Source organism: Manis javanica, chromosome 1 (assembly GCF_040802235.1).
Source record: "Manis javanica isolate MJ-LG chromosome 1, MJ_LKY, whole genome shotgun sequence".
Classification (NCBI taxonomy): Eukaryota; Metazoa; Chordata; class Mammalia; order Pholidota; family Manidae; genus Manis; species Manis javanica.
In genome coordinates, this window is record NC_133156.1 from 124,198,646 (window position 1) to 124,226,578 (window position 27,933).

The following is a 27,933-nucleotide window of genomic DNA, read 5'->3' on the forward strand; positions in this document are numbered from 1 at the left end:
ACAGCTGTGCAGAACTGGGGTTCCTGCTCCTCCTGGGAATTTGCCTAGGGCAGAATCTAGATGTTTTCAATCCTCAGCCCATAGGCAAGAAATTATGCAGTTTACAGGAGCATGTGTGAAATGATAACCCTGAGTAAGATTTAATAATAAGCCAAGGTTTAAAATACCCTTAATGGGAAAGTACTGGAGGGAAGTAAAAGGGTCCTGTACTGAGAAGCTGGGGATTCTTCTCCAAGCCAGCTTTGCTACTCTTCATCCATGAACTGGAGCAATTGGCTAAATCTTTTCAGATTGCCATTTCCTCATCTAAAAAATGATGGGAACTGGAGGTTGTTTGTAAAGCCCTCTACATGTTCTCTGTACTTGTTTTCTGGAGCTGCCATTAAAAAGTGCCACAAATCGGGCAGCTTAAACAAAGGAATTTATTGTTTCATAGTGTGGAAGCAAGAAGTCTGAGATCAACGTGTCAGAGGGGTTAGTCCCTTCTGAGGGCTGTGTGGGAGAGCCTGTTCCATGCCCTTCTCCTAGATTCCAGCAGTCTGCTGACAATCTTTGGTGTTCCCTGACTTGTAAATGCATCACCCTGATATCTGCCTTCATCTTCACATGGAGTTGTTTCTGTGTGCATGTCTGCCTCTGTGTCCAAATTTTTCCTCTTTAGAAGGTCACGGTCATATTTGGTTAGGGCCCACCCTAATGACTTCATCTTAATTTGATCATTTACAGAGACTATTTCCAAGTAAAGTCATACTCACAGGTACTGGGGGTTTAGACTTCAACATTTTTTTGGGTGATACAATTCCATTCATAACTCTGTGACCTGTTTTTGTGTGCAGGCTCCGGCAGCTACAGAGCTGGGCTTCTCACTGCCATCAGCCTATCCTTGGTCTCCTGCTTCTTTGCAGGAAGGCAGGGGGATAGATGAAGGCATATCCTGATGACCCATTTCAGACTGTGTTACACCAAGCAGGTCATTTTAACTCTGTGGACCTCTGTTTCCTCATCTATAAGATGGTAATAATCAGTTTGTTGAGAGAAGCCAGTGAGCTAAAGCAAAGAAGTACTTAGCTGGCACATGGTAAGTCCTCAACAAATTATAGATATTATTTATTACTGTGAAGTTAAGGAGAGGATGGATCAGTGATTCCTAGCCCTAACTGCACACTGGAATTATCTAAGGCCCTGCTAGAGATCCTTACTTGACTGGTTTGGAATGGGAGCCAGGCACTGTTATTTTTAGAAGCTCTCTGGTTTATTTTACTATGCAGCCAGAATTGGGAACCACTAGAATAGATGAAGGGATTGCAAACACCAACAGAAAGTTCAGTGCAGTTGAAAGTCAGAAGAGGTTGACTCATAGCCACTCACCCAGATGGTCCAGGTTGTGGGAGCTGCCAGAGTCTAGTCTTAGAAAACTTTGTGAACTGGGTGACCTAGATTTCAGAGCCATTTTTTGCTTTGTGATCTCTCTGTAAAATTGTTTCCAGGCCTCTCTGATGAGCAAGCGTCCCCACTGAGATGCTTTCCTGGGCTTCTCCTATATCCACTTGCTCACCCACAAGGCCCAGGCGTTACCATTCCCTGGTCTTGAGCTCCGGGCCTGTTTTAAGAAATCCTCGGTAAGAGTTAATGCCAGAAAACAGTTTGCTGTGCTATCCCACCCCAGGTATTTGCCTAAGTGCTCATCACAGAACTCAAAGAACCCCCCTGTGGGGACATGTTGGACTCCTGAGGGTAATTTATGGTATGGGGATGACAGAGCTTCTGATACCACACTAGGTGGAAACCTTCTGCTTTGGATAAGCATGCACCCCGAGGCCCCTCCCCTTGTGAGACGCAGAGCTGTTATCTTACAGAACGACCCCCTCACTTCACCTCCAGCACCAAATCCTTTCTGTATGTAACGTGGGCTCTAGAGGCAGCTGTTCGGCAGTTGCAGAGGTGACGCAGTGTGCATCAGGGGATGGCTCTGGGGGTGTAGACCCCTTTGCTGAGTGAGAAGGGCAGCCGTGAGCTACCCCTCTGCCCCTTCCCTCGGTCCAGCTGCTCTGGCCCTTCATCTTCAGGCCTGGCTTCTCTGAGGTTTGGCTTTCTTACAGTTACAGTGTCACCTTTATTCCCTTAGCATCAGAAGTTTCATTCATCCCCTTGAGTTCCAGGGTCTCCCCAGTTCTCATGGGAAGGGCCAGTGGCAGCTTTTTATGTGGTATATTAAATGAAATGATACATAAATAGAAACCATTTTTTAATGGTAAAGCTATCCAAATTCTCTTAATTTATTATCATGAGGAGGTTAGGAATGTCCATTTGCTCTTTGGGCGAGTGAGTAAAAGTGTAACAAGTAAAATAAAGGAGATGATAATTCTCACCATTCTAATCTACTTGGAATAGTGTTTGGTTTGACACTTGCCCATTTCTTTGATTTTAATCAGGACTATCTATGTCAGATGGAAGAATAGCCAGAGACAAACTTCTTATAACACATGACAGAATGTGGTGTCTTCATCTGGCAATATGTGACATGGCTTGTGGAAACTCAAAGGAAAAGGAAATAAAACCGGGGACAGGTTTTACTAAACCCAGAGACTCTGCACCTTAATCCAGTTTAGTGTTCTGGGGTCACCGAACAGCCTTCTCCTGCTGGTGACTAGGGAAATGAGTTAGTGGGGAATCTCTTGATTGCCCTACACTGGTTCGTACTGCCATTTCAGATGCAACTGCTGCAGTTAAGCTCAAATTTCCTGGCAAGCCCGAGGGTAAGTTTTTCCAAAAGGCATCTTAGACCACAAGGCACAACCTTTCCATGTCTAATGATGAAAGCAAACCACTAGATGCATGCTCTCTGTTTCCAGCTGGTTGTGCATGTTTTCTTCACACTTTACAAAAACGTGCCAAGGTGTGACATTTATCAACCCCACCAACTGGGAGCTGTGTCCACAAATTCGCTTTGCCTGTGGTGTGGAAAAGTGATGAATGGGCTTGCTCTCCCCTGGGAGGACTGCCTCCTCTCTGGAATGCCTGCAGCCTTATTTATTACACACCAAAGTATAAAACCGCCCAGCCGGCTGCAGCTCTCATCTCCAGCTCTGGCATTTGCCCGAGGAGCCCCGGCCGTCTTCCCCAGCAGGCTCTGTGGCTCTGTTGAGAATCATGCTCGGGAGGCAGCTCGTCTGTTGGCACCTGCTGGCTTTGTTTTTTCTCCCATTTTGCCTCTGTCAAGATGAATACATGGAGGTGAGCGGAAGAGCTAATAAAGTGGTGGCGAGAATAGTGCAAAGCCACCAGCAGACTGGCCGTAGCAGTTCCAGGAGGGAGAAAGTGAGAGAGCGGAGCCATTCTAAAACGGGGACTGTGGATAATAACACTTCTACAGACCTCAAATCCCTGAGACCAGATGAGCTACCGCACCCCGAGGTAGATGACCTAGCCCAGATCACCCCATTCTGGGGCCAGGTACTCAGAATTCTCTTCTAAGGACTACTGGGAAAGCTTACTGAGTTTTGCTGTGCTTGCTCTTTTTTTTTCAGCTGTGATTCTTGTGCTAAAAAATTCAATGCTTTCGAGAAGCTTGCTGAGCTGCTTGTGTGTGTCCCTTCTGGGTTGCTTTGGGATACCAGAGGGATTGCTGGTCTCTAAGAAAATCAGCAGAGACAGCACCGTTCTGCTGGGAGAAGGGGGGCTACAGTGTCACCCCATGAGAAGGGAGAACATACAGCTCCTATGTGCTGTGACTTGATTTCTTTCTTGCCCTGTTGGTGCAGGAAGCAGTGGTGATGTATGGAGATGGTCGGATTGCTGTAGACAGTCATTTGCAGATTATTAGAGAGTTGGGCTGTCTTAATCCTTCCCAGCAGGGAGGGGCTGCCTTTGAATTTTCTGCTCTGATTTGTATGTTTACTGTAATATTTATGCCAACCTTGTTTATTTGATTTATAGCATTCCAGATTGCTAAACCCTCTATGTTCAGCAAGTTTAACAAAATAACCAAAGAGTTAGAACAAAAAACACTGTATTTAAAGTGCAAACCTTACTGTGTGATTTAATGCCTGGTAATCACAGAGGGCTTGATTTATTCTCCGGGTAGAAACTCAGCATCCAAGGAAAGATCTTTAACTCCTTTAGGGTAGCATGGGAGTGAGTTAAGGCTTGCAGTGGATTGCAAACTGGTGAAACTTAGTAGATTGCAAACTGGTGAAATTTTAAATTGAATTTAAAACATTAAGAACAGGTAAAAACAGATTTTTACTTACCTTCTAGGCATCTAACCTGCTGAAGTCAGATGAGGGGACAACAATAGTTACTTTGAATTATAAGGTCTTTGAATAAATAGGTTTTACAACAAAATTGACTACTTCTGGGCATTAAATAGGCTGTGGAAAAGTTCACACAGTTGAAACCTAAACTCCTTCTACTACAAATTGAGAAGTTTGGGTTGAGACCAGCTATATGACCAGATAGAAATCATATACATTATCAGGTATAGATGTGGGATTAACCTGGGACTTCTAACTAGATCACACAATGCAGTTGTCCAGAATGTTCTGTGGGGCAGTGGCAAGAAAAAAATTGCTTTTTTCGGAGCCACAGAAGAAATGATAACCTCTGAACACAACCTTATTTTTTGAAAGCCACTTTTAGAACTGGTTCTTTCATCTGACAATGTTGGCCAAGGGGTGACAAATGCTAATGTGCATTTTCGTTAGTGGTGAAGATATTTTCACTTTTGTCCAAGACTTGGTCTGGACTTTCCATTTCATAGATGGGATCTTGGCTGGATCCTTCCTGGCCATGACAGTGTTAGCCCCCAGAGGCACAGAAGCAGATGTAGGCTCATGCATGGATATTTCTTGGCAGCCAACATCCAGCAGGCCACTGAATCCAAATGACATTTCTATTTCACCCCACCTTCTAGTCCCTCTAGGCAGCTCAATGCTGAAGTAACATGAGGGCAGCAAGAAGTCATTTCCTGGCTTTTTGGGAAGCTAGGGGGCTTTCATCCTCCTACCCCCCTGCCCTGTTCCTGAAGTATTTTCAAATAAACCCCCAACAGGAAATCTTAAGGAGATTTAGAGTCATAGATATTCTGAAGGTTTTCAATACAACTCTTCTGCCAATGGCTACAGAGACCCTCAATGAATTCATGATTGACTGTGTTTTCTCTTCTTCCCCCACCTCTCTTTTTTAATTTTCATTTTTTCTCCTTCATTCACTTACCAATCATTTCCTGTGCTTCTAATACTTGTTAGCTTTAGGATGGAGATAAATACACCTAAGCTCCTGTCTCCCAAAAGTTCTGAGGGGCTCTGATGGGGACAAATGAACAGATCATTAAATACTATGGGATAAATAAAGTCAATCCACAAAAGGCTGTTGGGGAAAATTGTTAGAGTGGTGGCAGCAGCTGAGTTGGATCTCAAAGATGAGACAAAAAGGATGGCTGTCCATGGAAGAAATAAAATAATACATGCCACAGCAGAGACTTGCAAGAACTGGTGAGGAGCAGGTGGCCCAAGCTCCTGAGCTGTGAGAGCAAGGCATCAGATGATCTCAGGGCCAGGCTGCAGGATTCTGTTGGCTGGTGAATAAGCTCAGACCTTCCTTGGTTAGCAAAGTCTTTTTTGTTCACAGCAGGGCAGTGAGGTGATCAGGTTGGTGTCCTAGAAAGATGACTCTTGCCATGGGGTTGATGGTGGACCAGAGTGTGCAGAGATGGAGGGTGAGCAGATCTGGACTCTTTTCTGGGCATTTTGTTCTCTGCAGCAGCTCTTTGTCATTCACCTTTATTAATCTCTCCTCCTCTTGGAACCATTGTTTCCCTCTTACCTCTTCCCACTTCTCTTCTCCTCTCTTTTCCTTCCTTCTTAAGGTAAAGAAGGAGCTGTGCACAATCTATCACAGAACTCACTTCGTAATAGCAGAGCTCAGTTTCTAGTAGCTGCCCCTTGGCCTCCATCTACAAAATGAAACCTGTCTTAAAGACACCTCCCTTCTCCCACTGCCCATTTACATGTCTTTGGCTTTCAAATTCCACCTGATCATGGGAAAGGGATTGTTAAACTTGTGAGAGTGCTACATGTAACTACCTCGTATGTACCTCTTCCTCACCCAGGGGACAGCTTCTGAATTAACACAACCTAGCCAACTTGTCCCAAGAGTCCACCAAAAGGCTCACAAGCACTGTTACATTTCAATGAATTCTGAAAGCCAAGGCCAAAGGGAAGAACGTATTGTGAAATGTAAGGCTCTTAGGAGGTGCCCGACTAGAAGCAACCTGAAGTCTCTCCCTATTTTGGTGGCAGCTTTGTGCTCTAAAAGTGCCCCCAAGAAGCTTGGGCATGCACCCCAGTCCTTGTTAACGCTGGTAGTGAGCAACCTTATCTCCTGGAGCTAACTGCTCATGCCCAGATACTAGACTTTAAAAACAAAATCCTTTTAATTCAGTATTTGAGGCTTTGAGATAGACGTTAGTATCTTTGTGTCTTAGAGCTGGAAAGAAAATTCACGACCATCTTACTCAATCCTCTAATTAGTAGATAATAAAAATGATATCTGGAGAAAGTGACTTCTCTAGTCTCACAGAGATAGGAGTTCTGGTTCCAGTGTAGTCATCTTTCTGACATTCTTAGCATCTTGGCATCTCAATTCTAGTCTTACACAAACTATTCCACTTCAGGATTTTCCCTCCTTCTCCTCCCTTCTCCTTCCCTAAAATCCATTATTGGCAGGTCCTTGGATTTCTTGGTATGTACAATTGCTGTGTTTCAGATTAGAAAATCATGCCAGGGAATTATGGAATCCTTACTGCTCAGATTGCATTTTTAGAGTAGAAGGTGGGGCAGCTCTGTGGTGTCTGATGTTCCAAGTGTCTGAAATCCCTTGTTTTAGACCACTTGCTTTAGCTGATCTTCTTTTCCTCCACCCGTATTACAAAAGGTTTTCCTCGACTCCCATACCTGTCCAGCATTGCATCTGGTGTGCTGAAGAGTAGATTAGGAGTGAGCTCCCAAAGTAGCTCCTGATCCCTGGGGGGCTGGGTTCTGGGCTGGTGCAGGAGAATGCTTGGATTACAGATATTGTTGGGTATTTGCCCTGAAGAGCTTAGTGGAAACCCACAGGAAAAGGGAATGAGAGAGTGAGGGAAAATCTAAGCTGTTTTTGATATAAAGAAAAAGTGAAGTCTAAATATGTAGCAATGTCAAGGCTTCATCCACTTTCCTGCTTCAATTTCTAGTGAGAGAGGAAATTCGAACTTTAAATTCTTCCTTCCTCCTTTCCTCCCTTCTTCCCTCTTTTTCTCATGCTCATTCTCTCCCTCTTTTCCTTCCTCCCTCCCTTCCTTTTTAAATGAATCCTTAGCAACAATATGCCATTTGTAAAAGACCACTGAATCATAATCGGTGTCTAGGGAAGTTTCCACAAGTATTTTGTATGATATAATGAAAAGGCAAGTCGCCAGTTTAGTTGAAACTCCAGATTTTAGAAGCAACACTAAGTCTTCACGAATAAGCCTCCACTAGCTCCCTAGCTCCTTGACAGTAAGCACAATTTTAGTTCATCTTTGAATAGATAAGCATTTAACTCAGTGTCACATTTGAATACACTCAGTGCCCATTAAGTACTCATTAAATATTCATTCAAGTAATGTGGTAATCATTTAAAATCTTGAAATGGAATATGAAACAGATCATCTGGTTTAATATTATTAAGAGGAAGTTAATGTTGTTTCAAGAAGTAGATAATTATAAACATTTATTGGACTAAGGAATACTTTATTGCCTTAATTTCCTAAGGCAATTTAAGCACATTGTGACTTTGAAAAAGTACTATTATAATTAATAATTTCTAAGAACTCTTACCATTATAATGAATATAGAAAGTCTTAATGGCTGTATTTGAAGTTGGTAATTCTTGTTGTTCGAGGGTCAGCTGCTCACAGTAGCTACATATGAGGCCACTCACAGTTGGGAAAGAGAGAGAATGCGTCCAAATATACTTCTGAAGGGGGTTCCTCCTTTATTCTCAACGGTAAAAGCAGGAAAGAGCCCTTGTGGAAGAGCATGTTCTTCTACTAACTCTCTAGTTCCCTTTTCCTTTTGATCATTGGCTCACCTCAGCTATCCCAGACTCCTCTACTCTTGACATCCCCGCCCAACCCCACCTTTTCTGATGTTGTGGGTTGTTTGGAGTTTAACTTACCTAAGGGCCAAGGCCAGAGGGAATTCAAAAGTCCTAATTACTCACAATTACCTTTCTCTGAAGCTTCTCTCTGTATCTTTTCAGTCCCCGCAGACCGGAGGACTGCCCCCAGATTGCAGCAAGTGTTGCCATGGAGATTACAGCTTCCGAGGCTACCAAGGACCCCCTGGACCTCCCGGCCCCCCCGGCATTCCGGGTAAGGATGAGGTGGATGTGTTGTTGCTAACCTAACTACAGATAGAAGCCAGGGAAAATCTGACCAATTTGGGATCACTTGTGTGTAATCCAGAGGGGGTGTGTGGAAAATGTGAAAGACTTGGGTAGGGGATTGGGTTTATTAAGGCAGTTAGGTGGGACAGTACACTATAAACTGTATAGGATTTATTATCTATATCACTGGCAGAATCCCACAGGTGTTCAGCATCCCTGGGCACCAGATTCACAGTCTGGAAGACTCTTCACTGGCATGGACTATGGAACTAGTAGATCTGAATTGGGATATACTTTTGTTTCAGTGCTTCCCCCACAGTGAGCTTCCTAGGGCACGCTATATGTAACTTGCAGGGCATTATGGAGTGGCAATGGGGAGGAGAGGCACTTACTGGTTTGGGTCATAGTCGTCTGCACAGTGTCATTTGCGGAGTTGCACATCCTTCCTTCTGATTCTAGGTCCAGCTAGTCTTTCTTCCCCTAGTCTCAGGGTCCCTCCATTCAGCTATCTCTCAGTTGATTTTCCTGCCTCTCGTGAGCTCATGGAAAAACTCTTGGGTCCCAGCACCACGTGGTGGCATGGGAAACTCTGGGGCTCCACTGGACTCCTCTAAACCCACCACTCTGCCATCTCTCCGGAGTGTACCCCAGGCATGGAGGACTCTGGGAACATGCTAATATGTGGGATCAGCCAAGGAAAAGATAGTCCAGGTCCCCTCTTCCCTAGCACTTCCCAATTTATCTGGGGAGTCAGTTGTCTTACTCTTCCCCAGATCAATTCCTGGGGGTTGGACCTTTTCTCAGGCTTTGGCAAAAGTCCACTTGCTCTTCTCTGACTTACCCCATTGATGCTAATATTTACCAAATGAGGTCCAGTTTTTAAAGTATTTTTGGGAGGCTTCTTACATGAAACCAAATTTAAAACCAGAAAACATTCTGTTAGACTTTAAACTATGATTACTGCCTGGAAATCTATGTCACTGAACGTTAAGGACAGCAGCCAGTAGGTGCAGTGATAAGGGGTAGGAATATCCATACTCTTGTAAAACCTCAGATTCTAAACTCTTATGTTACAGGCAGGCTGGCTTTGGCTAAATGTTTCCGAATAGGAATAGCTTTGTCATTAGCACATTTGTTGTTAGCTTTTTTATAAACACATTCAAAGTTCACCTGTCTGGCAGGATTGCAAGTCTTGTATGATACCTGACCAAAGGTAGTATGCACAATAAACAGCAAAAGGGCCTGAGATTTAACAAATATAAAAATAAAGGAAGAGTTGTAGAAATTGTCCTCTTAGTGGCAAAGTGAAGAGCTGAAGTGTTATCCAAGTCTTGCTTTCAAAATTATTGTTATAATTTTTACCAGTGGTTTTATTTTTCCCTGTTATGGAAGTGGTACATGTCCTTAATAGAAAACTTCAAAAAACAGAGAAGTATGTGGAATGACACAAAAAACATTCATTTCATCCATTCAGAAAACACTGTAAATTTTTTAATGTAATTTTTATGTAGTATGTATATATATATATTATTTATATACAATATTTTGCTCTCTCTATTGATTCATAATCTTTTTTCTCTAAATATATCATGCGTATTATTAAGGGTTATTACTTTAGCATTTTTTTTGTGTGTGTGTGTGACTATATAACATTATGGGCTGGAGGTACTCTTTTTTTATTTGGTCCTTCCAGTATTGGTAGACATTTAGTTTGTTTCTAATCTTTGCTATTATAAATGACACGTTGGTAATCAGTCTTCACGACTGTTGATCCAAGTCTTGCTTTACAGGAAAAACAGGCTTTGTACTACTTATTTTCAGTGCTCCGTTTAAGAGATCCCATTTGATCATGCCCCCAGTGGCTGTGTTCGGGATTGTTTCAATTGGTTTCCATTTATAATTGGGTTTGGACGTTTTTGAAGAAAGAAGCTACGTTTGTATAAAAATAGATGGTGAGTGTAACTGGGCTTTCTCATGTGATGATGTCTGTTTGTTGAAGGAAACCATGGAAACAATGGCAATAATGGAGCCACAGGCCACGAAGGGGCCAAAGGTGATAAAGGAGACAAAGGTGATCTGGGGCCACGAGGGGAGCGGGGGCAGCATGGCCCCAAAGGAGAGAAGGGCTACCCAGGGATTCCACCAGAATTGCAGGTAAACCATCCTCAGCACATCTCTAGGCGACTTCTAAGCTGTCCCCACCATCAGGGTCTGGGAATCAGAAGGCCGATTGCTTTCCCAAGCCCTCACCAATGTGGAGTAAACTCAAGTCTCAATTTGTTCATCTCCACCACAAGATGATTGTATAAGGCTTGTACTGTTCACACAGAGTTTTGAAGCCATTCTTAAGGAGAAGGGAAATTTATAAAGCCTGAAATTCAACTTCCTCATTAGACCAAATACCAGGGAACCCTGAATATTGGCTAATCTACCATTTTCCAAAAGAGAAGATATGTCAAATAGAAAGGTTTTTGGCAACTTGAACATAGAAACCTTTAGTTGTACAAATGGAAGGATCAAATGTCTACTTATAATTTTTTATTTATTAATTTTATCACATTTGCATATTTAAATCACATGTGGAAATTAATATGTAAATATTGTTTTCTATCAACTCAGAGAGAGATCTTGTGACAGTTTTTACTTAAATTTTTCTCATCAGTATCTTCTTTATCACTGGAGACATTTTATTTTTGAGTCATCTGCCCACAGATTTCCAAACCAGATCATATCTATTTCAGCTGATAGTCTTTGAATCCCTTTATAAGGCTTTATTGGATATTTTATCCTAAGCTTAAGTACCCATATATCTATTCTTCATTTTTCTTTTAAGCAATATTTAAAATACTTGTTGCCTAGAACATCTAAAATATTAGGTCACAAGAAAATTACTAAGTCTTGTTTACTTGTTTATTTAACTAATATTTTAACTTTTTCTAATCTTTTTATTTATCTATCTTTTATTATAGAAACTAAGATAAGACCTTTGCCTCCTCTCTTTGAATTCCTCTTTTGACATATCTTTTGTTCTATTATCTTCTCATCCTTATTGGTCTCATTTCTCCTTCCATCCCTTTTGCTTCACCTTCTTTGTTCTCTAGCCTGTGACCTATAAAATGGCAGCAATCTATCCTGGTAATCTCCCAAGTCACTTTATGAAAAAGCTGGAAAACCCACAACACATTTCTTAATGGCTGTGCACATTTCCAACTTCCTGGATCATAAAGCTGACATAGTTTATTGGCTAATATTTTTTAAGTAGATTCTTCAAACACTGAAAACTAGCATTTTTTTATTAGGGTTGTTTCTGGCTGGTATGTCTTCCTAAAACAGTAACGTGTGGTTAAAGTTATTAAGAGAACATACTATAACAAGAGAGAACTTTAAAGAAGTAGGATATAGAGATTCTTGTCTGAGAGATCAGTTGGGTAGAAACTGCCTTGCATCTGGGCATATCTAGTGGTTGTTTGACCTTGGATAAATTCCATCATCTTCCTGGGCCTCAGGTTTTTTAACTGTAAACTAAGAGATCCTGTGTGTTATTCTAACTACTTTTGAGGTTTTGTAACTTTTAAATAAATGCTGTTTAATAACAGGAGACAGATGCTACTTGGTTAGGTTAAAGATATCTAATAAGATGGATGACAAACACTCTCAAAACTAGAACCTCTAATCCCAAACCTGTGAACAATTATACCATGACTAGAGGACTGTGGAGCAGCCAGTTTAATGGAGAATCTTGGACAATTATGTAATTTCCTCCATCAAATTTTACTCCAAACCACAACACATTTTGGGAGAACTACTTGCACAATGTTTTAAAGGAGGCATCACAGAGGAGAAAGGTTAGGTTCAGGCAGATTATAAGAGAGGGTGACTTCCAGGCCCCATCATTCCCATTTCTAATTTGCTTGTCTGGTGTCACCGCCTTCCCCATCCTTCTACATCCTGGGCCCCCATGCTATCGTTCTGGTCATCCACATCTTTCTGGTGTTGATTCTTCCAGGCCTGCATCCCCCCACCAAGTCATCTAGGACTTCAAATTATTTCATCTCTCTCCTCTTTCACCCCATTCCCTAAAAACTACCATTCATTGAAGACAGAGATCTCAGCATGTTAAAGAATTTATTGGCCTAATTCACAGTCAGTTTCAATGATACATTTGGATAGGGGAATGACACTGATTTTCAAATGCTGACTCTTCAATGGTGGTGCAGTTCCCATGTGTGGGTTTCTCCCACACCACCAAGCAATTCCCTGACACCAGCTGGGTGTCCTACAAGTCAGCTCAATTCTGACACTATCTAACTGGAGATAGCAGCAGATTCTACAGGTTAATGGCTCAGTGCTGCAAGACTGCTCACATCCCTTCAGACACCAATCACAAATCCAGTTTGTCACTTGTGCTTCTGATGGTCCACAGATGGGAAGTTCCAAATATCCCCTCTTTGGGTTTGAGTAATTTGCATATGCAGCTCGCAGGACTCAGAGAAACATTTTGCTTACAAGATCACTGGTTTATTATAAAAGGATATAACTCTGCAGCAGCCAGATGGAAGAGATGCCTAAGGTGTGGGGAAGGGTTGAGGCACTTCCATGCCCTTGCTGAGAGTGAGGGCCACTCTCCCCAAATCTCCACATGGTCACCTGTCTGGAAGCTCTGCAAACCCCCTCCTTCTGGGTCTTTGTGGAGCCTTCATTATATAGGCATGATTAAATCACTGGTCACTGGTGACTGAACTCAACCTCCAACCCCTTTCCACTTCCCTGACGTGGGACAGGACTGAAAGTTCCAACCCTCAGACCCACTGGCAACCAGCCCCCGTTTTTAGGTTATCTAAGGGCTTCCCAAAAGTCACCTCATTAATGTGGCAAAGATCCCTCTGTAGCTCTCAACACTTAGGAAATTTCAAGGGTTTTAGGAGCTTTGAACCATAATTGGGGTGAAGTCAGAATATGTATTTATTGTAAGTCACAGTATCACAGGTATCTTTTGGGGAAAACATAACAGAAGGTAAACAAAATGAAAAAGTTCCTTGGCTGCAGGGCCTCTCAGCTCCTTTAATATGCTAATGTGCATTTAACAGCTGTAAGTAGCATCCAAATTTTTCCAGTAGGATTTGATAATAGTATTTTAATATTTCAGAAAGCATTTTAAAGTCTAATGCTCCTGCAAACACATGATGAGAACTATTGATATACACTATCATTTTAATGGCTAGAAATTTTAGAATGTTAGAAATTACCATAGATTTATTTGGTAGAATAAATATCAGAAACTACCATAGATTAATTCTTTATCCATAGATTAATGTTTAAATTATTTCCAATCTTGCTGTTACACCTAATGTTGAAATAAGCTTACTTGCATAAAAACCTTATTTCCTTAAGATAAATTTCGTGTTAAATAACTGCCCACCCTTTCCTTAGATTGCATTCATGGCCTCTCTGGCAACTCACTTCAGCAACCAGAACAGTGGAATTATCTTCAGCAGTGTTGAGACCAACATCGGAAACTTCTTTGATGTCATGACTGGTAGATTCGGGGCCCCAGTATCAGGTGAGATGGAAAACAAATCAATGACTGAATCAATCAATGTAGCAATCAAGAAAGAATGAGTCAAGGAAGGAAGGAAGGAGGGAGGGATGAAGGGAGAGGGCACAAAGAAGGGTAGACAGTAAGGGAGTTGAGAATTTTTTCTGATTCCAGTTAAAACAATCAACAGATACATAGATTTCTGTTGGATTTCAAAGTAAATTAATTAGACTCTGAAAAGATGAAAGCACTTTTCAAAATGAAGGCCATGGTTACTAAGATTATTAACTCTGATGTGAACTGAATCAAATAAATAATCCCTAAACAGGCATAGCTACCTCTGACTTTAAAAGTCCTTACATCATAATCTTCACAGTTTAAATGTGTCATAACTGTGTCCTGGACACCACCCTCAGGGGGAACCTGACCCTTAAACAAATTTTTTTAATTAAAAATTTTTTAAATGTTTTGAGCACTTCTATGTTCATTTCCTATTGCTGCTGTTAACATATAATTACAAACAAATGGGTTTAAAAGAACACAAAATTATTCTCCTATGATTCTGGAGGTCAGAAGTCCAAAATCAGTCTGACTTGACTTAAGTTAAGGTATAGTCTGAACCTCTAGATGCTTGCCTCTTCCAACTGGTAGAAGCTGCCAACATTCACTGTCTTTTGACAACAATATCACTTCAATCTGCTTCCATTGTCAGGTCATGTTCTCCTCTCAGATTCTGGCCTCCTTGGCTTTCTTACAAGGATAATCCAGGTCAATCTCTCCATTTCAAGCTTCTGAACTTTATCATACCTACAAAATCCCTTTTGCCATATAACACAACATTCATAGGTTCCTGGGGATTTTAGGACATGGGCATATTTGGGAGTAATTATTTAGTCCCTCACACCACTCCCTTACTTTCTAGCACCACAAGATACCTTCAGGCTCACCTCACATTTCCTCCTGCCCTACCTCTGAAAATACCCAATTTCCCAAAATAACACTTCCCCACTTTCCTCCTCATTCCTTTTGTTGGAGACAGGTATTGAGAAGTCAAGATCTGGGTACTGGATGTGCTCATTGCTACTGGGCTGTCATTGCTTCTAGGTCCTGTCAATGGATAGAGCTAAGAAATATGTTTGTGTGCTAATCCAAGTACACACACATATCCATATTTATTTCCCTTTATCTATCTATCTCTATCTATCTATCTATCTATCTATCTATCTATCTATCTATCTATCTATCTATCTATCATCTATCTATCTATCTATCTATCTATCTATCTATCTATCTATCTATCTATCATCTGTCTATCTACCGATAGATCAATATCATGTGTTAAAAAAACAAACTAACAAACAAACAAATGTGACTTCATTCTGTTACATCTGACTCAAATCCAGTACCTCTGGGTTCATTATAGCATTCCCTTTATTCATTTTTAACTTCTTTCTTGGACAGGGAGAAACCTTGCTCTTATAATCTGGAATATATTTATTATTTGTTGAACCTTAGTATTCAAATAGTTACAAAATTGCTAACCCATGTCCCATGAGAAACAAATTTAGCAACTAGACTATAATGTTTGTATACAAATCTTTGATCTTTACAGTATCTAATCAAAATACTGTCACCTCGCCACCCCCACATACACACACCCTTCAGTTCTGTTACTTTATTCCTTTGTTGGATTCATTTGTCATAGTCTCATCTTGAGTTTCCCTGACGTTGTTGAGTTTTAAAAATTCTGTATATAGCAAAATTCATTCTTTGTGGTGTGCACTTCTATGGGCTTTGACAAGTGCATGGAGATGGGTCTCACCACCACAGGATCAGACAGAAGGCTTCTATCATCTCAGAAACTCCCTTGTGCTATTCTTTTGTAGTCAACCCCTGTGTACCCCAGCTCCTGACAACTACTGATCTGTTTTCCATCCCTGTGATTCCAGAAAGTCATATAAGTGGAGTTGTATAACACATAATCTTTTGGGTCTGGTTTCTTTCATTGAGCAAATGCATTTAAGATTCATCCATGTCCATGTGTGACTCAATAGTTTGTTTCTTTTTCCTTCTATGTAGTATTCCACTAAAAGGATGTTTCACAGTTCACCCCCTCATGAATTAAAAGACATTTAGATTGTTGGTGAATTAACCCCTTCTCATCATGTAATGTTTCTCTTTATCCTTGATAATATTTCTGAAGTCTCTTTTATTTAATATACTATAGCTATGTGTAGTGTTTACATGGCATATTTTTCCATTATTTTATTTTTAACCAACCTATGTATTTATATTTAAAGTGGTTCTAACTGAGAACATAATTGATTTTTAAAATCTAATCTGACAATTCTGTCCTTTAACTGGAGTGTTTAGGTCATTCATACTTAATGCGATTATTGATATGTTTGGATTAAAATCTATCCTTTTGCTGTTTTCTATTTGCCATACCTATTGTTTCTATTTTCTCTTTTTTTTTTCCCTATCTGTTGGGTTAAGTGAGCACTTTTTGTGATTGGATTTTATCTCCATTGACTTACTACTTAAAACTCTTTCTTAAATTACTTTTTAGTTGTTGTTCTAGGGTTTACAATATTAACTGCTAGTTATTGGAATAAACCTTAAAATAATATTAGATTATTTGATGTATAATGTAATGATCTTGCAAGACTACATTCCTAATTGCTCACTCTCATCTTCAGCATTATTGATGATATACACTAAAATTTTTCACATGCTTAAAGCACACAATAAATTGCTACATTTTTTGCTTTAGATAGTTACCTTTTAGAGTCCTGCTTTTTAATCAAAGTTAATCTCCCTTCCCCAACCCAAGGGATATATGTCAGGGCCGTTTTGATTATCATGACTGGATGGGAGGATCCTTCTAGAATTTAGTGGTTAGAGGCCAAGAACACTGGTAAACATTTTACAATTCATAGGACAGCCTACCCCAAACCCACCCCCTGTAAATGTACAACCAATACTTGTCTGGTCCAAAATGCAAATGGTGACAAGACAGAGAAACCCTGTTACAGAGCAATTAAAAATGAGACAACTTTTGTTTTACTTTACTTTATTCTATTTGTCGTATGCTATATTTCTTTGTGAAGATCCCTGTTTCTAATCCAGTATCACATTCATTCTGCCTGAAAAATTTCCTTTAACTTTTTTATAGAATACATTTTTTTGGTAATAAATTCTCTCAGTTTTTGTTATCCTGGGAAATTTTTAAATCTTCTTCATTCTTGAAATACATTTTCATTGGGTATAGAATTCTGGGTAGAAGTGTTTTCCTTCCAACATTTTAAAGATGTCATTCCATTGCCTTGTATCTTGCATGATTTCTAAAATGAAGCCTGATGTTATTCTTATCTTTATTCTGCTGTATGTAATGTGACTTTTTTCCTCTGGTTATCTTGGAGATTTTCTTTTTGTCTTTTTTTTTTTTCAGCAGCTTGAATATTATACATTAGTTTGTGGTTTTAGAGAAGGAAGAAGTGATTTACTCAGTATTTTCTCTAAATTTTCGCATCTGCGTTATCTGTCACTAATTTTGGAAAATTTCAACCATTGTTTTTTCAAATATTTTTTATGCCCTGATCTCTCTCTTTTCTCCTTTTGGGATTCTAATTATACATAACTTATATCATTTCTTGGATATGCTGTTCTGGAGTTCACTATTCTTTTGGCTAATTACTCTACTATATTCATAAATAGTGGTTGTGATAGTGGGTGCATCTTAATTTTAATGGGTCTAATAGCTTTATTATCTTGATTTCTTAAGTGCCTGATATCTTCTCCTCACTATTAGATTCAAGTTAAGCATTTTTTTATAAGAATGCTCTAAAGTTGACCCTGTCTCTGTATTTATTTCCTCCTTATTAACACTATATTTGGGCTTTTTTTTTTTTTTACATATTCTCTCTTTTCTAGATTAACTAAATTAGTAATTTATCAGGTTTATTGATTTTTTTCAAAAAAGAATAAGCAATGTGAATTTGGATTGATACATCAGTTCTAGTGTTTCTTTGTTTTTAACTTAATAATTCTACTTTTGTCTTTTTCTCCTTCCATTTTATTTCAGCTTAATTATTTACTTAGCTCTTTGAGCCAGATCCTTCATTCAGTTATTTTCATTCTTTATCTTTTGTTGACATAATTACTTGGGGCTATAAATTTCCTATGAACACTGCTTTAGCCCATAGTTTCCATAGGTGCTAATATGTTTCATTATCTTTGTTTCTATAAATTCTGTTAATTTATTTCTTATTTCCTTTTATTTAGTAGGGAATTTTTAGATTTCTAGGCTGAAGAGTTTTGTTTTGTGGTTTCATTATTAGTTGCTTGTATTATTTTATTGAGATCAGAAACTGTTTTCTCTGCTCTTTACACTTTATTTTTAATTGAGGTTTTCTTTGTGGTCCAAAGATAAGTTAATTTTCATGAATATTCCATGGGTATTTGGAAAGAAGACATAATTTTAAATTATACTCACATATCACTTTTGGTTGTTTAGGTTTTCTCCATCTTTACTTACTGTTTTGTTTTATACTTGATCTGGCTTAGACTGAGAAAGTTTAATTAAAATTTTTTCTGCTATAGTATTCTTGTCTATTTCTCATATCTCCTGTAATTTCAGCATTATTAAACTCCCTGCTATTCTTTGTTTCACTTAATGCTTTTTTCAAGTATGAATGCACCTTACTGATATTATAGTAATAACCCCTTACTTTTGTTTGCCTCCCTACTTTATTGTACTTTTTGTATCATTTTGTTTTAGGTATGTCTTTTTATATATTGATAGAGGTGAATTTTTCCTTGGGATCTAATATGATAGTCTGTGTCTTTAAATAGGTGAATTGAGTCCATCTATAGTTATTGATGACATATATTCAGCCTATAATATTATGTTGTGTTTTCTGTTTTTATAGTTATATCCAAATTCTTTTACTTTTTTTATTGCTGTTTTCATTGTTGTTGGTAGCTTCTCTGATATTTAAGAAGCTTCATATATTTTTCCACCTTTACAATTATACTTATACATATTGTCCTTAGATCTCACTTCTTCAGAAATATTTATTTCCCTCCCTCTACTTCACTAGTCAATTTTAGGCAAGACTGTTCTGTTTCTTAGTGTTTACCTTTGTTTCATAAGAATGACAAGTCATGTTTAAATTGCTTCATGACTTAACATTCATTCATCTTTCAAAATGTACTCTCAAATCCAACATCATCTGAAATTGGGAAGATTTTCCTTTTTTGCTCATTTCTCTACTGTTGGATTCTCCTTAATCTCTCAGCGAAGGTATTTTCTACATTGGCATTTAGAGTATATCAGGTCATATTAAGTTGCCTTCAATTAGGAGCCCTAGAATCTTACAACAGATCTTTTATATGTTGTTCTTTTTCAAATGAGAAGGATTCACATATTTAGTTACAAGGCCATGCTACCAAGTCAAAGTTGAATCTTTCTGTTTATTGTACTTGGTCTACCTACTTGCAATACAGTAGTTATGTTTGGCTAGTGTACTCAACCACTGTGACTAGTGTACTCAACCACTGCAATGTTATACTTGGCTCATTTTGTTAGGTCATAGAGAAACCATGTGTTTGTCAGGGCTCTGGACCTGTTTCATATGAACCCTGTGACACATGATGATAACAGTTAATTTATACCTAGGCAGAACATATACTTTGCCCTAAGCACTTTGTCAGGGACAAGAGAAGGCAGTGAGATACAGCTAAAATGACTCCTACTTTTAAAGACTTTGCAATCTTATTAGGGAAACACAGTATACAAACTGAGGAAATCTCAAAAAAATTTAAAGCTACTTGAAGGTGAGAGCAGATAAAGGGACACTCATACAAATAAAGGCCTAAAAGACCAAATATGCTGCACCGAGTATCAACAAAAGAGGTGTGAAATTATGTGGCATATCACCTGCTCCTTGGTGTATACAGTATTAATGTATGTGTGGATAACTACCTGCCTTTTTTAGGTGTGTACTTCTTCACCTTCAGCATGATGAAGCATGAGGATGTTGAGGAAGTGTATGTGTACCTCATGCACAATGGCAACACTGTCTTCAGCATGTACAGGTAGGTGGTTTCTTCTAGCATAGGCATTATCCATGCCCCTAGTGTTTGCTCAAAGAATAGCCAGTGCCAGGGAAGTGTATAGGAATCAGCAGAGCCTGACATGGACGCTCTCATCATTGAGAGCTCTGTATACTGATATATGGCCAGATGATGATTACTGTTTGAGAAGAAATAAATCTAATGAACTTAAACGTAGGAGGTTCACTAAAGGCCTTAAGCTAATTACTAGCAACACTCCACATACCTAATCATTTGTGTTCTTAACATTATTCCTTTTCTTCTGTTTTTCTACTCTCCTATACCCTTCACCTAGAGGTTAGCCCTGTTGATGACTTCCTCTACTATTGCTCTGAGCTGGCAGGTTGAACATTGGGAGTAGGTCCCCCTCTTCAGGCTGTGCTGCTGTTATCTATCCTAGCAACTTGGGCCTAGAGTTCCTAGGCAAAAAATAATATTTTAAAAAGAAATTTTGCAGCTTGCTCTCATATCAACTTAGGATGTGGGAAAGAGGCAGAGAGCCAACATCTTTCCCATAATTAAATGGGTGGTGGGTATCTATTAACACCCTGTGGTTGTTATCTTTTTGCGGTTATTTGTGGTGAGTTGTGAGGACAATGTTTATCTTCTGGAACCTGGCCTTCTGTGGGAGGATATATTTGAAAAGCCAAAAGAGGAAAAGATAAGTTAGGTAGGTGAAAGTGCTACAAGAGATCCAGAATAGTAGCTTGAACACACTAGAACTCCATGTTTCTGGACCAGGTCCAGGTTGGGGAAGGACAAGGCAGAAAGAGTGGAGGTTGGGAGGGGGTTGCTCTACCAGGTTCTTGAGGGATGAAGTCTGGTGAAAACAATTCTGCCACCTACAAACCTGACTTCCAAATTCTCCCTGGTCATTGTCATTGCCCCAGTCAGAAGGAGGATAGAGCAACAAGACTGTGGAAATCTTTCTGCATCTGGCATTCTTTTCAGAGAACGTAGTCACATCGTTGCCCACCCCTAACTCCACTTAATCAAGGTAAGGGCAATATAAGGCAGCTACTACAGAAGAAGGGAGATGGAAATGGAGTCTGGGGTACAGTCTTTTCTGCCCCTCTGCCTACCAAGTATCTGTTGAACCCTTCTTCCTACATTTAGAATATAGGTCTCGCCTTCTCTGCCCCCATGGGAGATAGCCTAAACTGCAGTTAAAGCTTCCAGCTCAGAGCCCAGAATCTTGAGGGATGAGTGGTCCTTTGCATTGTCAGTCTCTTGGCTATTTTTTTTTGATCCCTTATTTTCTCCTCTGGGAGGTTCTTCCTGGTTTATTTGCCTCCATGGGCACATCTAAAAGGTGAAGAGGTTCTCCCTGTGGTTTTTCACAGCCCACTTCCCACTGGAGCAAATTTGCAGGCTAAGGGTATTTAGTAAAACATCCCAAGCCCTTTTTAGACCAGGTTTGGTGTTTTGGCGTAACACCATTTCCTCACAGACTTAGCAGGCTTTTGCTCTATTTGCTACCAGTCAGTCATATGTGTCAGTAAACCACACGCAATGTTCTTTCCTTGACAGGAACTTTTCAGGCTGTTAATTCCTTGATTCCTTGTCTTCATGGCTTTCTCTCTTCACTTAATGGTGGCTACCACAAAGTCTTCTAAAGCAGTAGATTTAGGTAGAAAGGCAATATTTTTAATCCATCAGATTTTGTCACAGGTCATGTCTATTTGATTGAATAAGAAGTCTTAGTGGCATAACATCAACTTTACCTCTGTTCTTTCTGGTAGAAAAGCACTTAACTAGTCCCATCCAGTTAGGTAACAACATTCCAAACATTCTCTTTCTGTCTCCTCTACTTCAAACATGTTAGTTCTTGTGTGAGCTCATTTTTTCTAGAAATATCTTTCTAAAAAGCAACAAGGTATTTTGGTTGTTTCAATCATTTTCTTTCTTAGTATATAGGCTTGGTAGGTCTGAGGTCTCCCTTCCAAGTGAACACCTATTGTCCCAAATGTTTTGCCACAGTGTAATATGGATCTTTAGCTTGTAACCCCGCAGTCTTTGCTTTCTCACTGCTCTCGGCCTGACCATGAGCCAATGCAACATCTTCTAGTTTGGGTTATGGCAGCACACTCCTTCCATACCAAATTCTAGATTAGTTAGGTTAGTAATATTGTAAACTACTGTAAAACATTATAAACATCTAAACTGTAAATTGCTGTAACATTGATCCAATGGCTGTAACATAGTAGAAATTCCTGTTCTTCCAATGGAACAGTTCATAGTAGTTGTTTCAGGTTGGGGCAGGTGAGAGAGACCTTTCCCCTGCATAGCCTTCAAGAACTCAGGCTTCAACATATGGCTTCCTGGGTCACTGTGGCCATTGTCATTGCATTCTATACTGTCATGATAAGGAAGGAACAAGAAGGGGTGTTTGTGAGCATTGTATTGGCCAATCCTTTAGTGGCACATTTCATCTCTATTCACATGCTACTTGGAGAACTGAACCACAGGAATCTATCTAGATGCATAAGAGCCTGGGAGAGAAGGGGAGGGTGGATTTTGGTAAAGAGCTGGCTGTCCACTGAAAAGACTAAATGGTGCCTTTTTTCTTTCCAGCTATGAAGCAAAGGGGAAATCAGATACATCCAGCAATCATGCAGTGCTGAAGCTGGCCAAAGGGGATGAAGTTTGGCTGAGGATGGGCAATGGCGCCCTTCACGGGGACCACCAGCGCTTCTCCACTTTTGCAGGCTTCCTGCTCTTTGAAACTAAGTAAACCTATCAAGAGACCAGCTCTACTTTTGGGAGACTTGTAGCTGAGCTGGTATTTTTATGATCTGAGGGACATTAGAGTTGAGGGTTCTACATGTTGGTTTTTCCAAAAACAATTTTTTTTATTTTATTGGTTACGTTGCTAATCATGCTACAGAAACACCAGTAATGTGGGATGACTCAGGGGCTCCAAACAACAAACCATAGAAGTCTTCCCAAGTGACCTTGACTAATACACTCAGTACCTTTATCACTCTTACCTAGGCACCGAAAAGAGAATTCCCCTCCTGACACAGGTTGGAAAGAATTGTTCCCATTAAACAAGTCATTCGCGAAGAGGTTTGGTTGCTCTAGTTTTAATTTAATAGCAGCTTTCAGGAACCCCTGAGGTTTGGGGTTCATCAATCTTCATAACATTTCAAAGAATAGGGTAAATTGATTATGACGGGGCCTGGGCAAGAACAGGGGTGCTTGCCAGGACTGAGGTATCAGAGACATTCACAAAGCCTAGACTGGGAAGTAACACTTTGATCCAGTGGGTCAATATTTATGAATAAAGTATAGATGTGTTTTAGTGATTCCAGATAGCTTTTAGATAGCAAAAGTGTTCGCAATGCCCAAAAGTAACTGACTCCTCCTTTTTTATAAGGATACTGCTGTAATTAAATCTTGACTTGTAGTTTTGGTAATAGAATTTTCTCATGATCCAGAATTGTTTTCATCAGATCTGGCTTAATCAGATTGACTCTCTTCCATTGTGTTTCCTTAATTACAATAGATCTTTGTTGACTCTGACCAGCTGAGGTGAGCTGAGCTACATATAGTACTGATATAATTACCTTTTCTCTCAGTTTAGAAATTATCCTTATAAATGTTACACACACTGATATGTCAGGTTGAAGGAGCTGTAAACTCAGTTATACACAAGCCAACTAATGGATGCAAAATATAAGGGCATTCCACACAGGAGACATACAATAAAATCTCTTAACCTTCTTTTAAATAAAAAATGATATGGCTTCATTGATCACCGTATTTAATCAATATTCACAGAGCAGCTGTGCCACTTGAATTTTGCCTATCTCTCCCCCAAAAAATCTTTCTCAAAGATTAAATTTGCCACCGGAATGACATTCATAGGAATGTGCCATAACTTCTGAAGATAATACCCAAAATTATTTTAAGCAAAGAAAACATCATTGGAATATGTGTTTACCCTGCTGTTGAATCATATTAAAAATGCACTAGAAATATGCCTATCTAACAATATCATATAATGATTCCCCTAGAAGTAATTAGCCTGTAAGTTATTTTTTGTTGTAATTTGCATTCCACAAATACTTTTAGCTGTGGGTTTACTTGTATTGATTACCCCCTACAGCTAGAAGCAGAGAGAATTAATTAAGGCTGCTCTATTACCCTAGTGTGTTCTGTGTTCATCACATCAGCCTTTGACCTTTACCTTTGATCTGTAAATATCTAAAAACTTTTCCTGAACCCAAGTGCAATGCTCTTTTAAAGCAAATGGATATTAACCAAGTGTGCTTGACTGGTTGGAAATGTTTCTGTAATGTTACAAATGTCCCCTCATACCTCCTCAGGGCTGTGAGTCATGGGGTTGAGGTTTACTATTGCCCAATTTCATAAATATTTTGTAGTAATGCACTGCCAATAGGTATTTGAATGTGGTGTTGCGCAAAGAGATTTCATATCTAAAGGATATACATTACCAATAAAGTGCTCTAGGGAAAGGTATTGGCTTGGCTTTAGATAAAACTGAGGCAAGAAAAATGAGATAAGCATTATATGGAAATAAATACACCTTTGTTAAATGTATTGTTTTGTAATGTTCTTAATAAAACTGAATAGTCCTACAATTGTAAGTTGCTGTGGTTTGTTAACACAAGGTAAAATCTGCATACAGATTATGTAAACAGCCATATAATTGATTGTGTGGGCACAGAGCAGGGGTACTTGTCTTGCCAATGGGTTTCAGCCTCAGACAAGTTTACTATGGATTCAATGAGACTAAAAAAATGAGAGTGGAACATTCTTGGGGTTAAAGGATTTATACCCAACTTTATTCGCATGGTGGCAGGTCAATCACTAGAACCAACCACTCAGAGCAAGCCTGCATGTAGCAGGCCAGTCTCTGCCTCTGGGCCTCTCCGCAGCCATCTCAGTCTCTGTCCTTGATGCTGCTGCTGCCACCACTCCAGCCTCTGCTCTCCTGCAGCCGTGCAGCCCAGTGGAGCTCTTTTATATAGAGTCAGTAACAACGTATTGCCCACGTGTGTAGTGAGCGAGCCAACCAGAGTCAGGTGAGAATCCTGGTCATAGGAACCTTCATTTTTTCCACCTTGTCTACAAAACAGTCCACTTTTCAGTTATTCCACTGTTATAACTTCAACCCTCTAAGTCTTTAAGGCATTGGTGTTTAGGGGTCCTTTAATGAAATCTGAATATTGAGGGGAAAGATCTTCTGAACACCTGAAGTCTTTCTTCTTGATATCTAAATTCCAGTTTTCACCTTACTGGAGACACCTAAGATTTGGTTGCAGGCAGGTGGAATGCATTTCAGGCTTGCAAAATAAGTCCCAGGTGAGAAGTAGAGTGATTACAAGGAAAGTGGGAGAAGGCAAGATAGTATCAATACTTCACAATTTTATCCATGACCAGAATTATATCTGGAAGACAGACATCACAAGTATTCCGAAAACTAAGGCTCTACAAATAAGACGGTAAGTAGGTGTCATGGGAAATTTAAATGCATCCTCTAAAAAATCAACTCTTAAATTCAAAACCCCAAATGAAGGCAGACTTCACAAGTGAAGCATATGGGTTTCTGCTTGCTGCAGAAATGTAATACGGTGAAGAACTACTTTCCATAATGGTCAGGTTCGGTGATTTTCCAGGGAAGACAAGCTACATTTGAACTTTGGACAGCAAAGAGAATTACTAATGGTCAATCATGCCTCAGTAAAAACCCCCAAAGAACAGGAATTGGAGAGCTTTTGTGCTGGTGAGCACATCTTCCTGCCAGGAGGGTGCACACCAACTCCATGGACACAGACGCTACTGTGCTGGGACCAACCTATACCTCACCCAATATATCTCTTTGTCTGCCTGTTTATTTGTATCCTTTACTATATAATAAACTAATAAGTATAAGTAAGTGTTTCCCTGAGTTGTGTGAGCTGTTTTAGCAAGTAATTGAGTCCAAGCAGTGTGAGGAATGGGGAGAGTGTGTGGGGTATCATGGGAACGTCTGGTTTGTAGTCAAGTCAGACAGAAGTTGTGGGTAACCTGGGCATCTGTTACTTGCTATTCGCATCTGAAGTGGGAGCCAGTCTCATGAGACCCAGCCCTTAACTTCTGGAGTCTGCACTACCTCTGGTAAGTGTCAGAATTGAATTGAAATGTAGGACACCCAGCTGGTGAAACAGAGGATTACTTGGTGTGGGAAAAAAAAGGAGCCCGTGTACCTGGTGTCAGAAATGATGTGAGTGTGGTACAAGTATGACAGTAAAGGAGAAACCCACATAGGAGAAGTGAGTTTTTCCCACTCATCCTTCCACATGCAAAATACTTTCCCTCCTCTGCAAGGTCCCCAGACGACTCATCTCATTATAGTGTTGGCTCAAAGTCCAGAATCTCATCATCTACATCAGATCCATATGTGGACCAGGCTTCTCGAATGTAGTTCTTTAGTTCAATGAGCTGTCATTGGGTACATCTCCTCTTGCTCTGTTGATGTGTGGCATGAAAGAGACAAGGTGTTGCCTTCCCACCTGCCCACATACTACAATGGTGGAACAGGGAAAAGATAAGTACAGACATTCCTATTCAAAAAAGGGAAATGGAAGGGACAGGGAGTCACTGGTTCATGGTAATTATAAAATTCAGTTGTCCAGATATTAGAAGTTCCTTGATTAGCTTTCAAGGCCTATAAAAACTTTAGTATGTATCTTAGAGAAATTAGTTTTTTTAAACTAATCATCATAACATCTTCATCAAAAGAAGAAATAATTCCTTAATATCATTTAATATCCAGTGTCTAAATATATCCCCAATTGTCTCATAAATACCTTTCTACAGTGTGTTTTTAAGTCATGATCCAAACCAGATTTATATATCACATTTGATTGATGTATCTAAGTCTTGGTATCTGCAGTAATATCTCCTTTATTTATTTATCATTTGCTTTCCAACATTGTGGAGTTTGCAAGTTATATCCATTGATCTTATATGACATCTTTCCCTATTCCCTGCATTTATTGTAAACAGATAATGTATTTAGATTTAGGCTCAATCTTTTTGCAGGAAAACTTCATGGGTGGTATATGTTGCATCATACCAGGAGGTCATTAAAGTCTTATTGTCTCTTTTTATGATATTAAAACTGATCAGGAGGTTCAGGGCATCTCAGATCTGCATTTTAAAATAGTGCCCCATTAGCTTTTTGTCTAATGTTTTTAGCAGCCATTTGATGATACAGTTTAATCCACTCTTTCATTGGCAGTTGCAAAATAGTGACATTTTAAAAGAAAGACATTCTTGCAATAGCTATTTAGTTATCCTGAAATACTGTTCATATGGAAGACAAGATAAATGCTTGATTTTTTTCTCTTTTCTTTACCATTTCTTAGAATAATGAGTTGGTATCCTACAACCTCCAAAGGTGATTAATGAGTTTTTTTTTAAAGCAGTAGTAACTCATGATTTTTCATGTATTTGATGTGTTTTAATCCTCCACAGTCATTGTTCTAATTTAACGGTCTCATCTTAATTTTCAGTGGGAGACCCTTCAAGTTAGTAGCTATCCTTTTGACTCAGACAGGTGGGCATAAATCCCTCACAGGGCAGAGGTGAGTGGAGACTCTGCCAACCTGTGTCCTAACAAGACTTCCATGCTGTCACCATGAATGCAACTCCAGCGGCCCAAGTTCTGCCAGTCACGTGAATTCAGCTTTCTTGGGCAATTATGTGAGCTACCTGATATCTTTCCAATGAATTCTTTTGCATTTTAGCCAAGAATCCTGATTGATCTAAGAGAAAGGAGTAGAAATGAGAAGACCAGATGACATAAGATGGGGTGCAAAATCAAGTTCAGAAAAGTGAGTGCAATGTAACATCACTGATGT

At 39.6% G+C, this 27,933-nt stretch overlaps 1 protein-coding gene across 3 annotated transcripts; it reads left to right on the forward strand.

The window, feature by feature from the left end:
- Positions 1 to 3,058: 3,058 nt before the first annotated feature.
- C1QTNF3 (C1q and TNF related 3) lies at positions 3,059 to 24,672 on the forward strand. 3 transcript variants are annotated; one of them, XM_017668126.3, is made up of 6 exons: positions 3,059 to 3,453; positions 8,281 to 8,392; positions 10,406 to 10,560; positions 13,837 to 13,966; positions 19,942 to 20,041; positions 22,634 to 24,672. In XM_017668126.3, the coding sequence occupies exons 1-6, from the start codon at positions 3,151 to 3,153 to the stop codon at positions 22,791 to 22,793; spliced, it is 960 nt and encodes a 319-aa protein (XP_017523615.1). In that variant the 5' UTR covers positions 3,059 to 3,150; the 3' UTR covers positions 22,794 to 24,672. The 3 variants fall into 3 exon arrangements, with proteins under 3 accessions (XP_017523615.1, XP_017523616.1, XP_017523618.1); XM_017668127.3 differs by having other exon boundaries at positions 3,059 to 3,414; XM_017668129.3 differs by having other exon boundaries at positions 3,059 to 3,234.
- Positions 24,673 to 27,933: the final 3,261 nt, after the last annotated feature.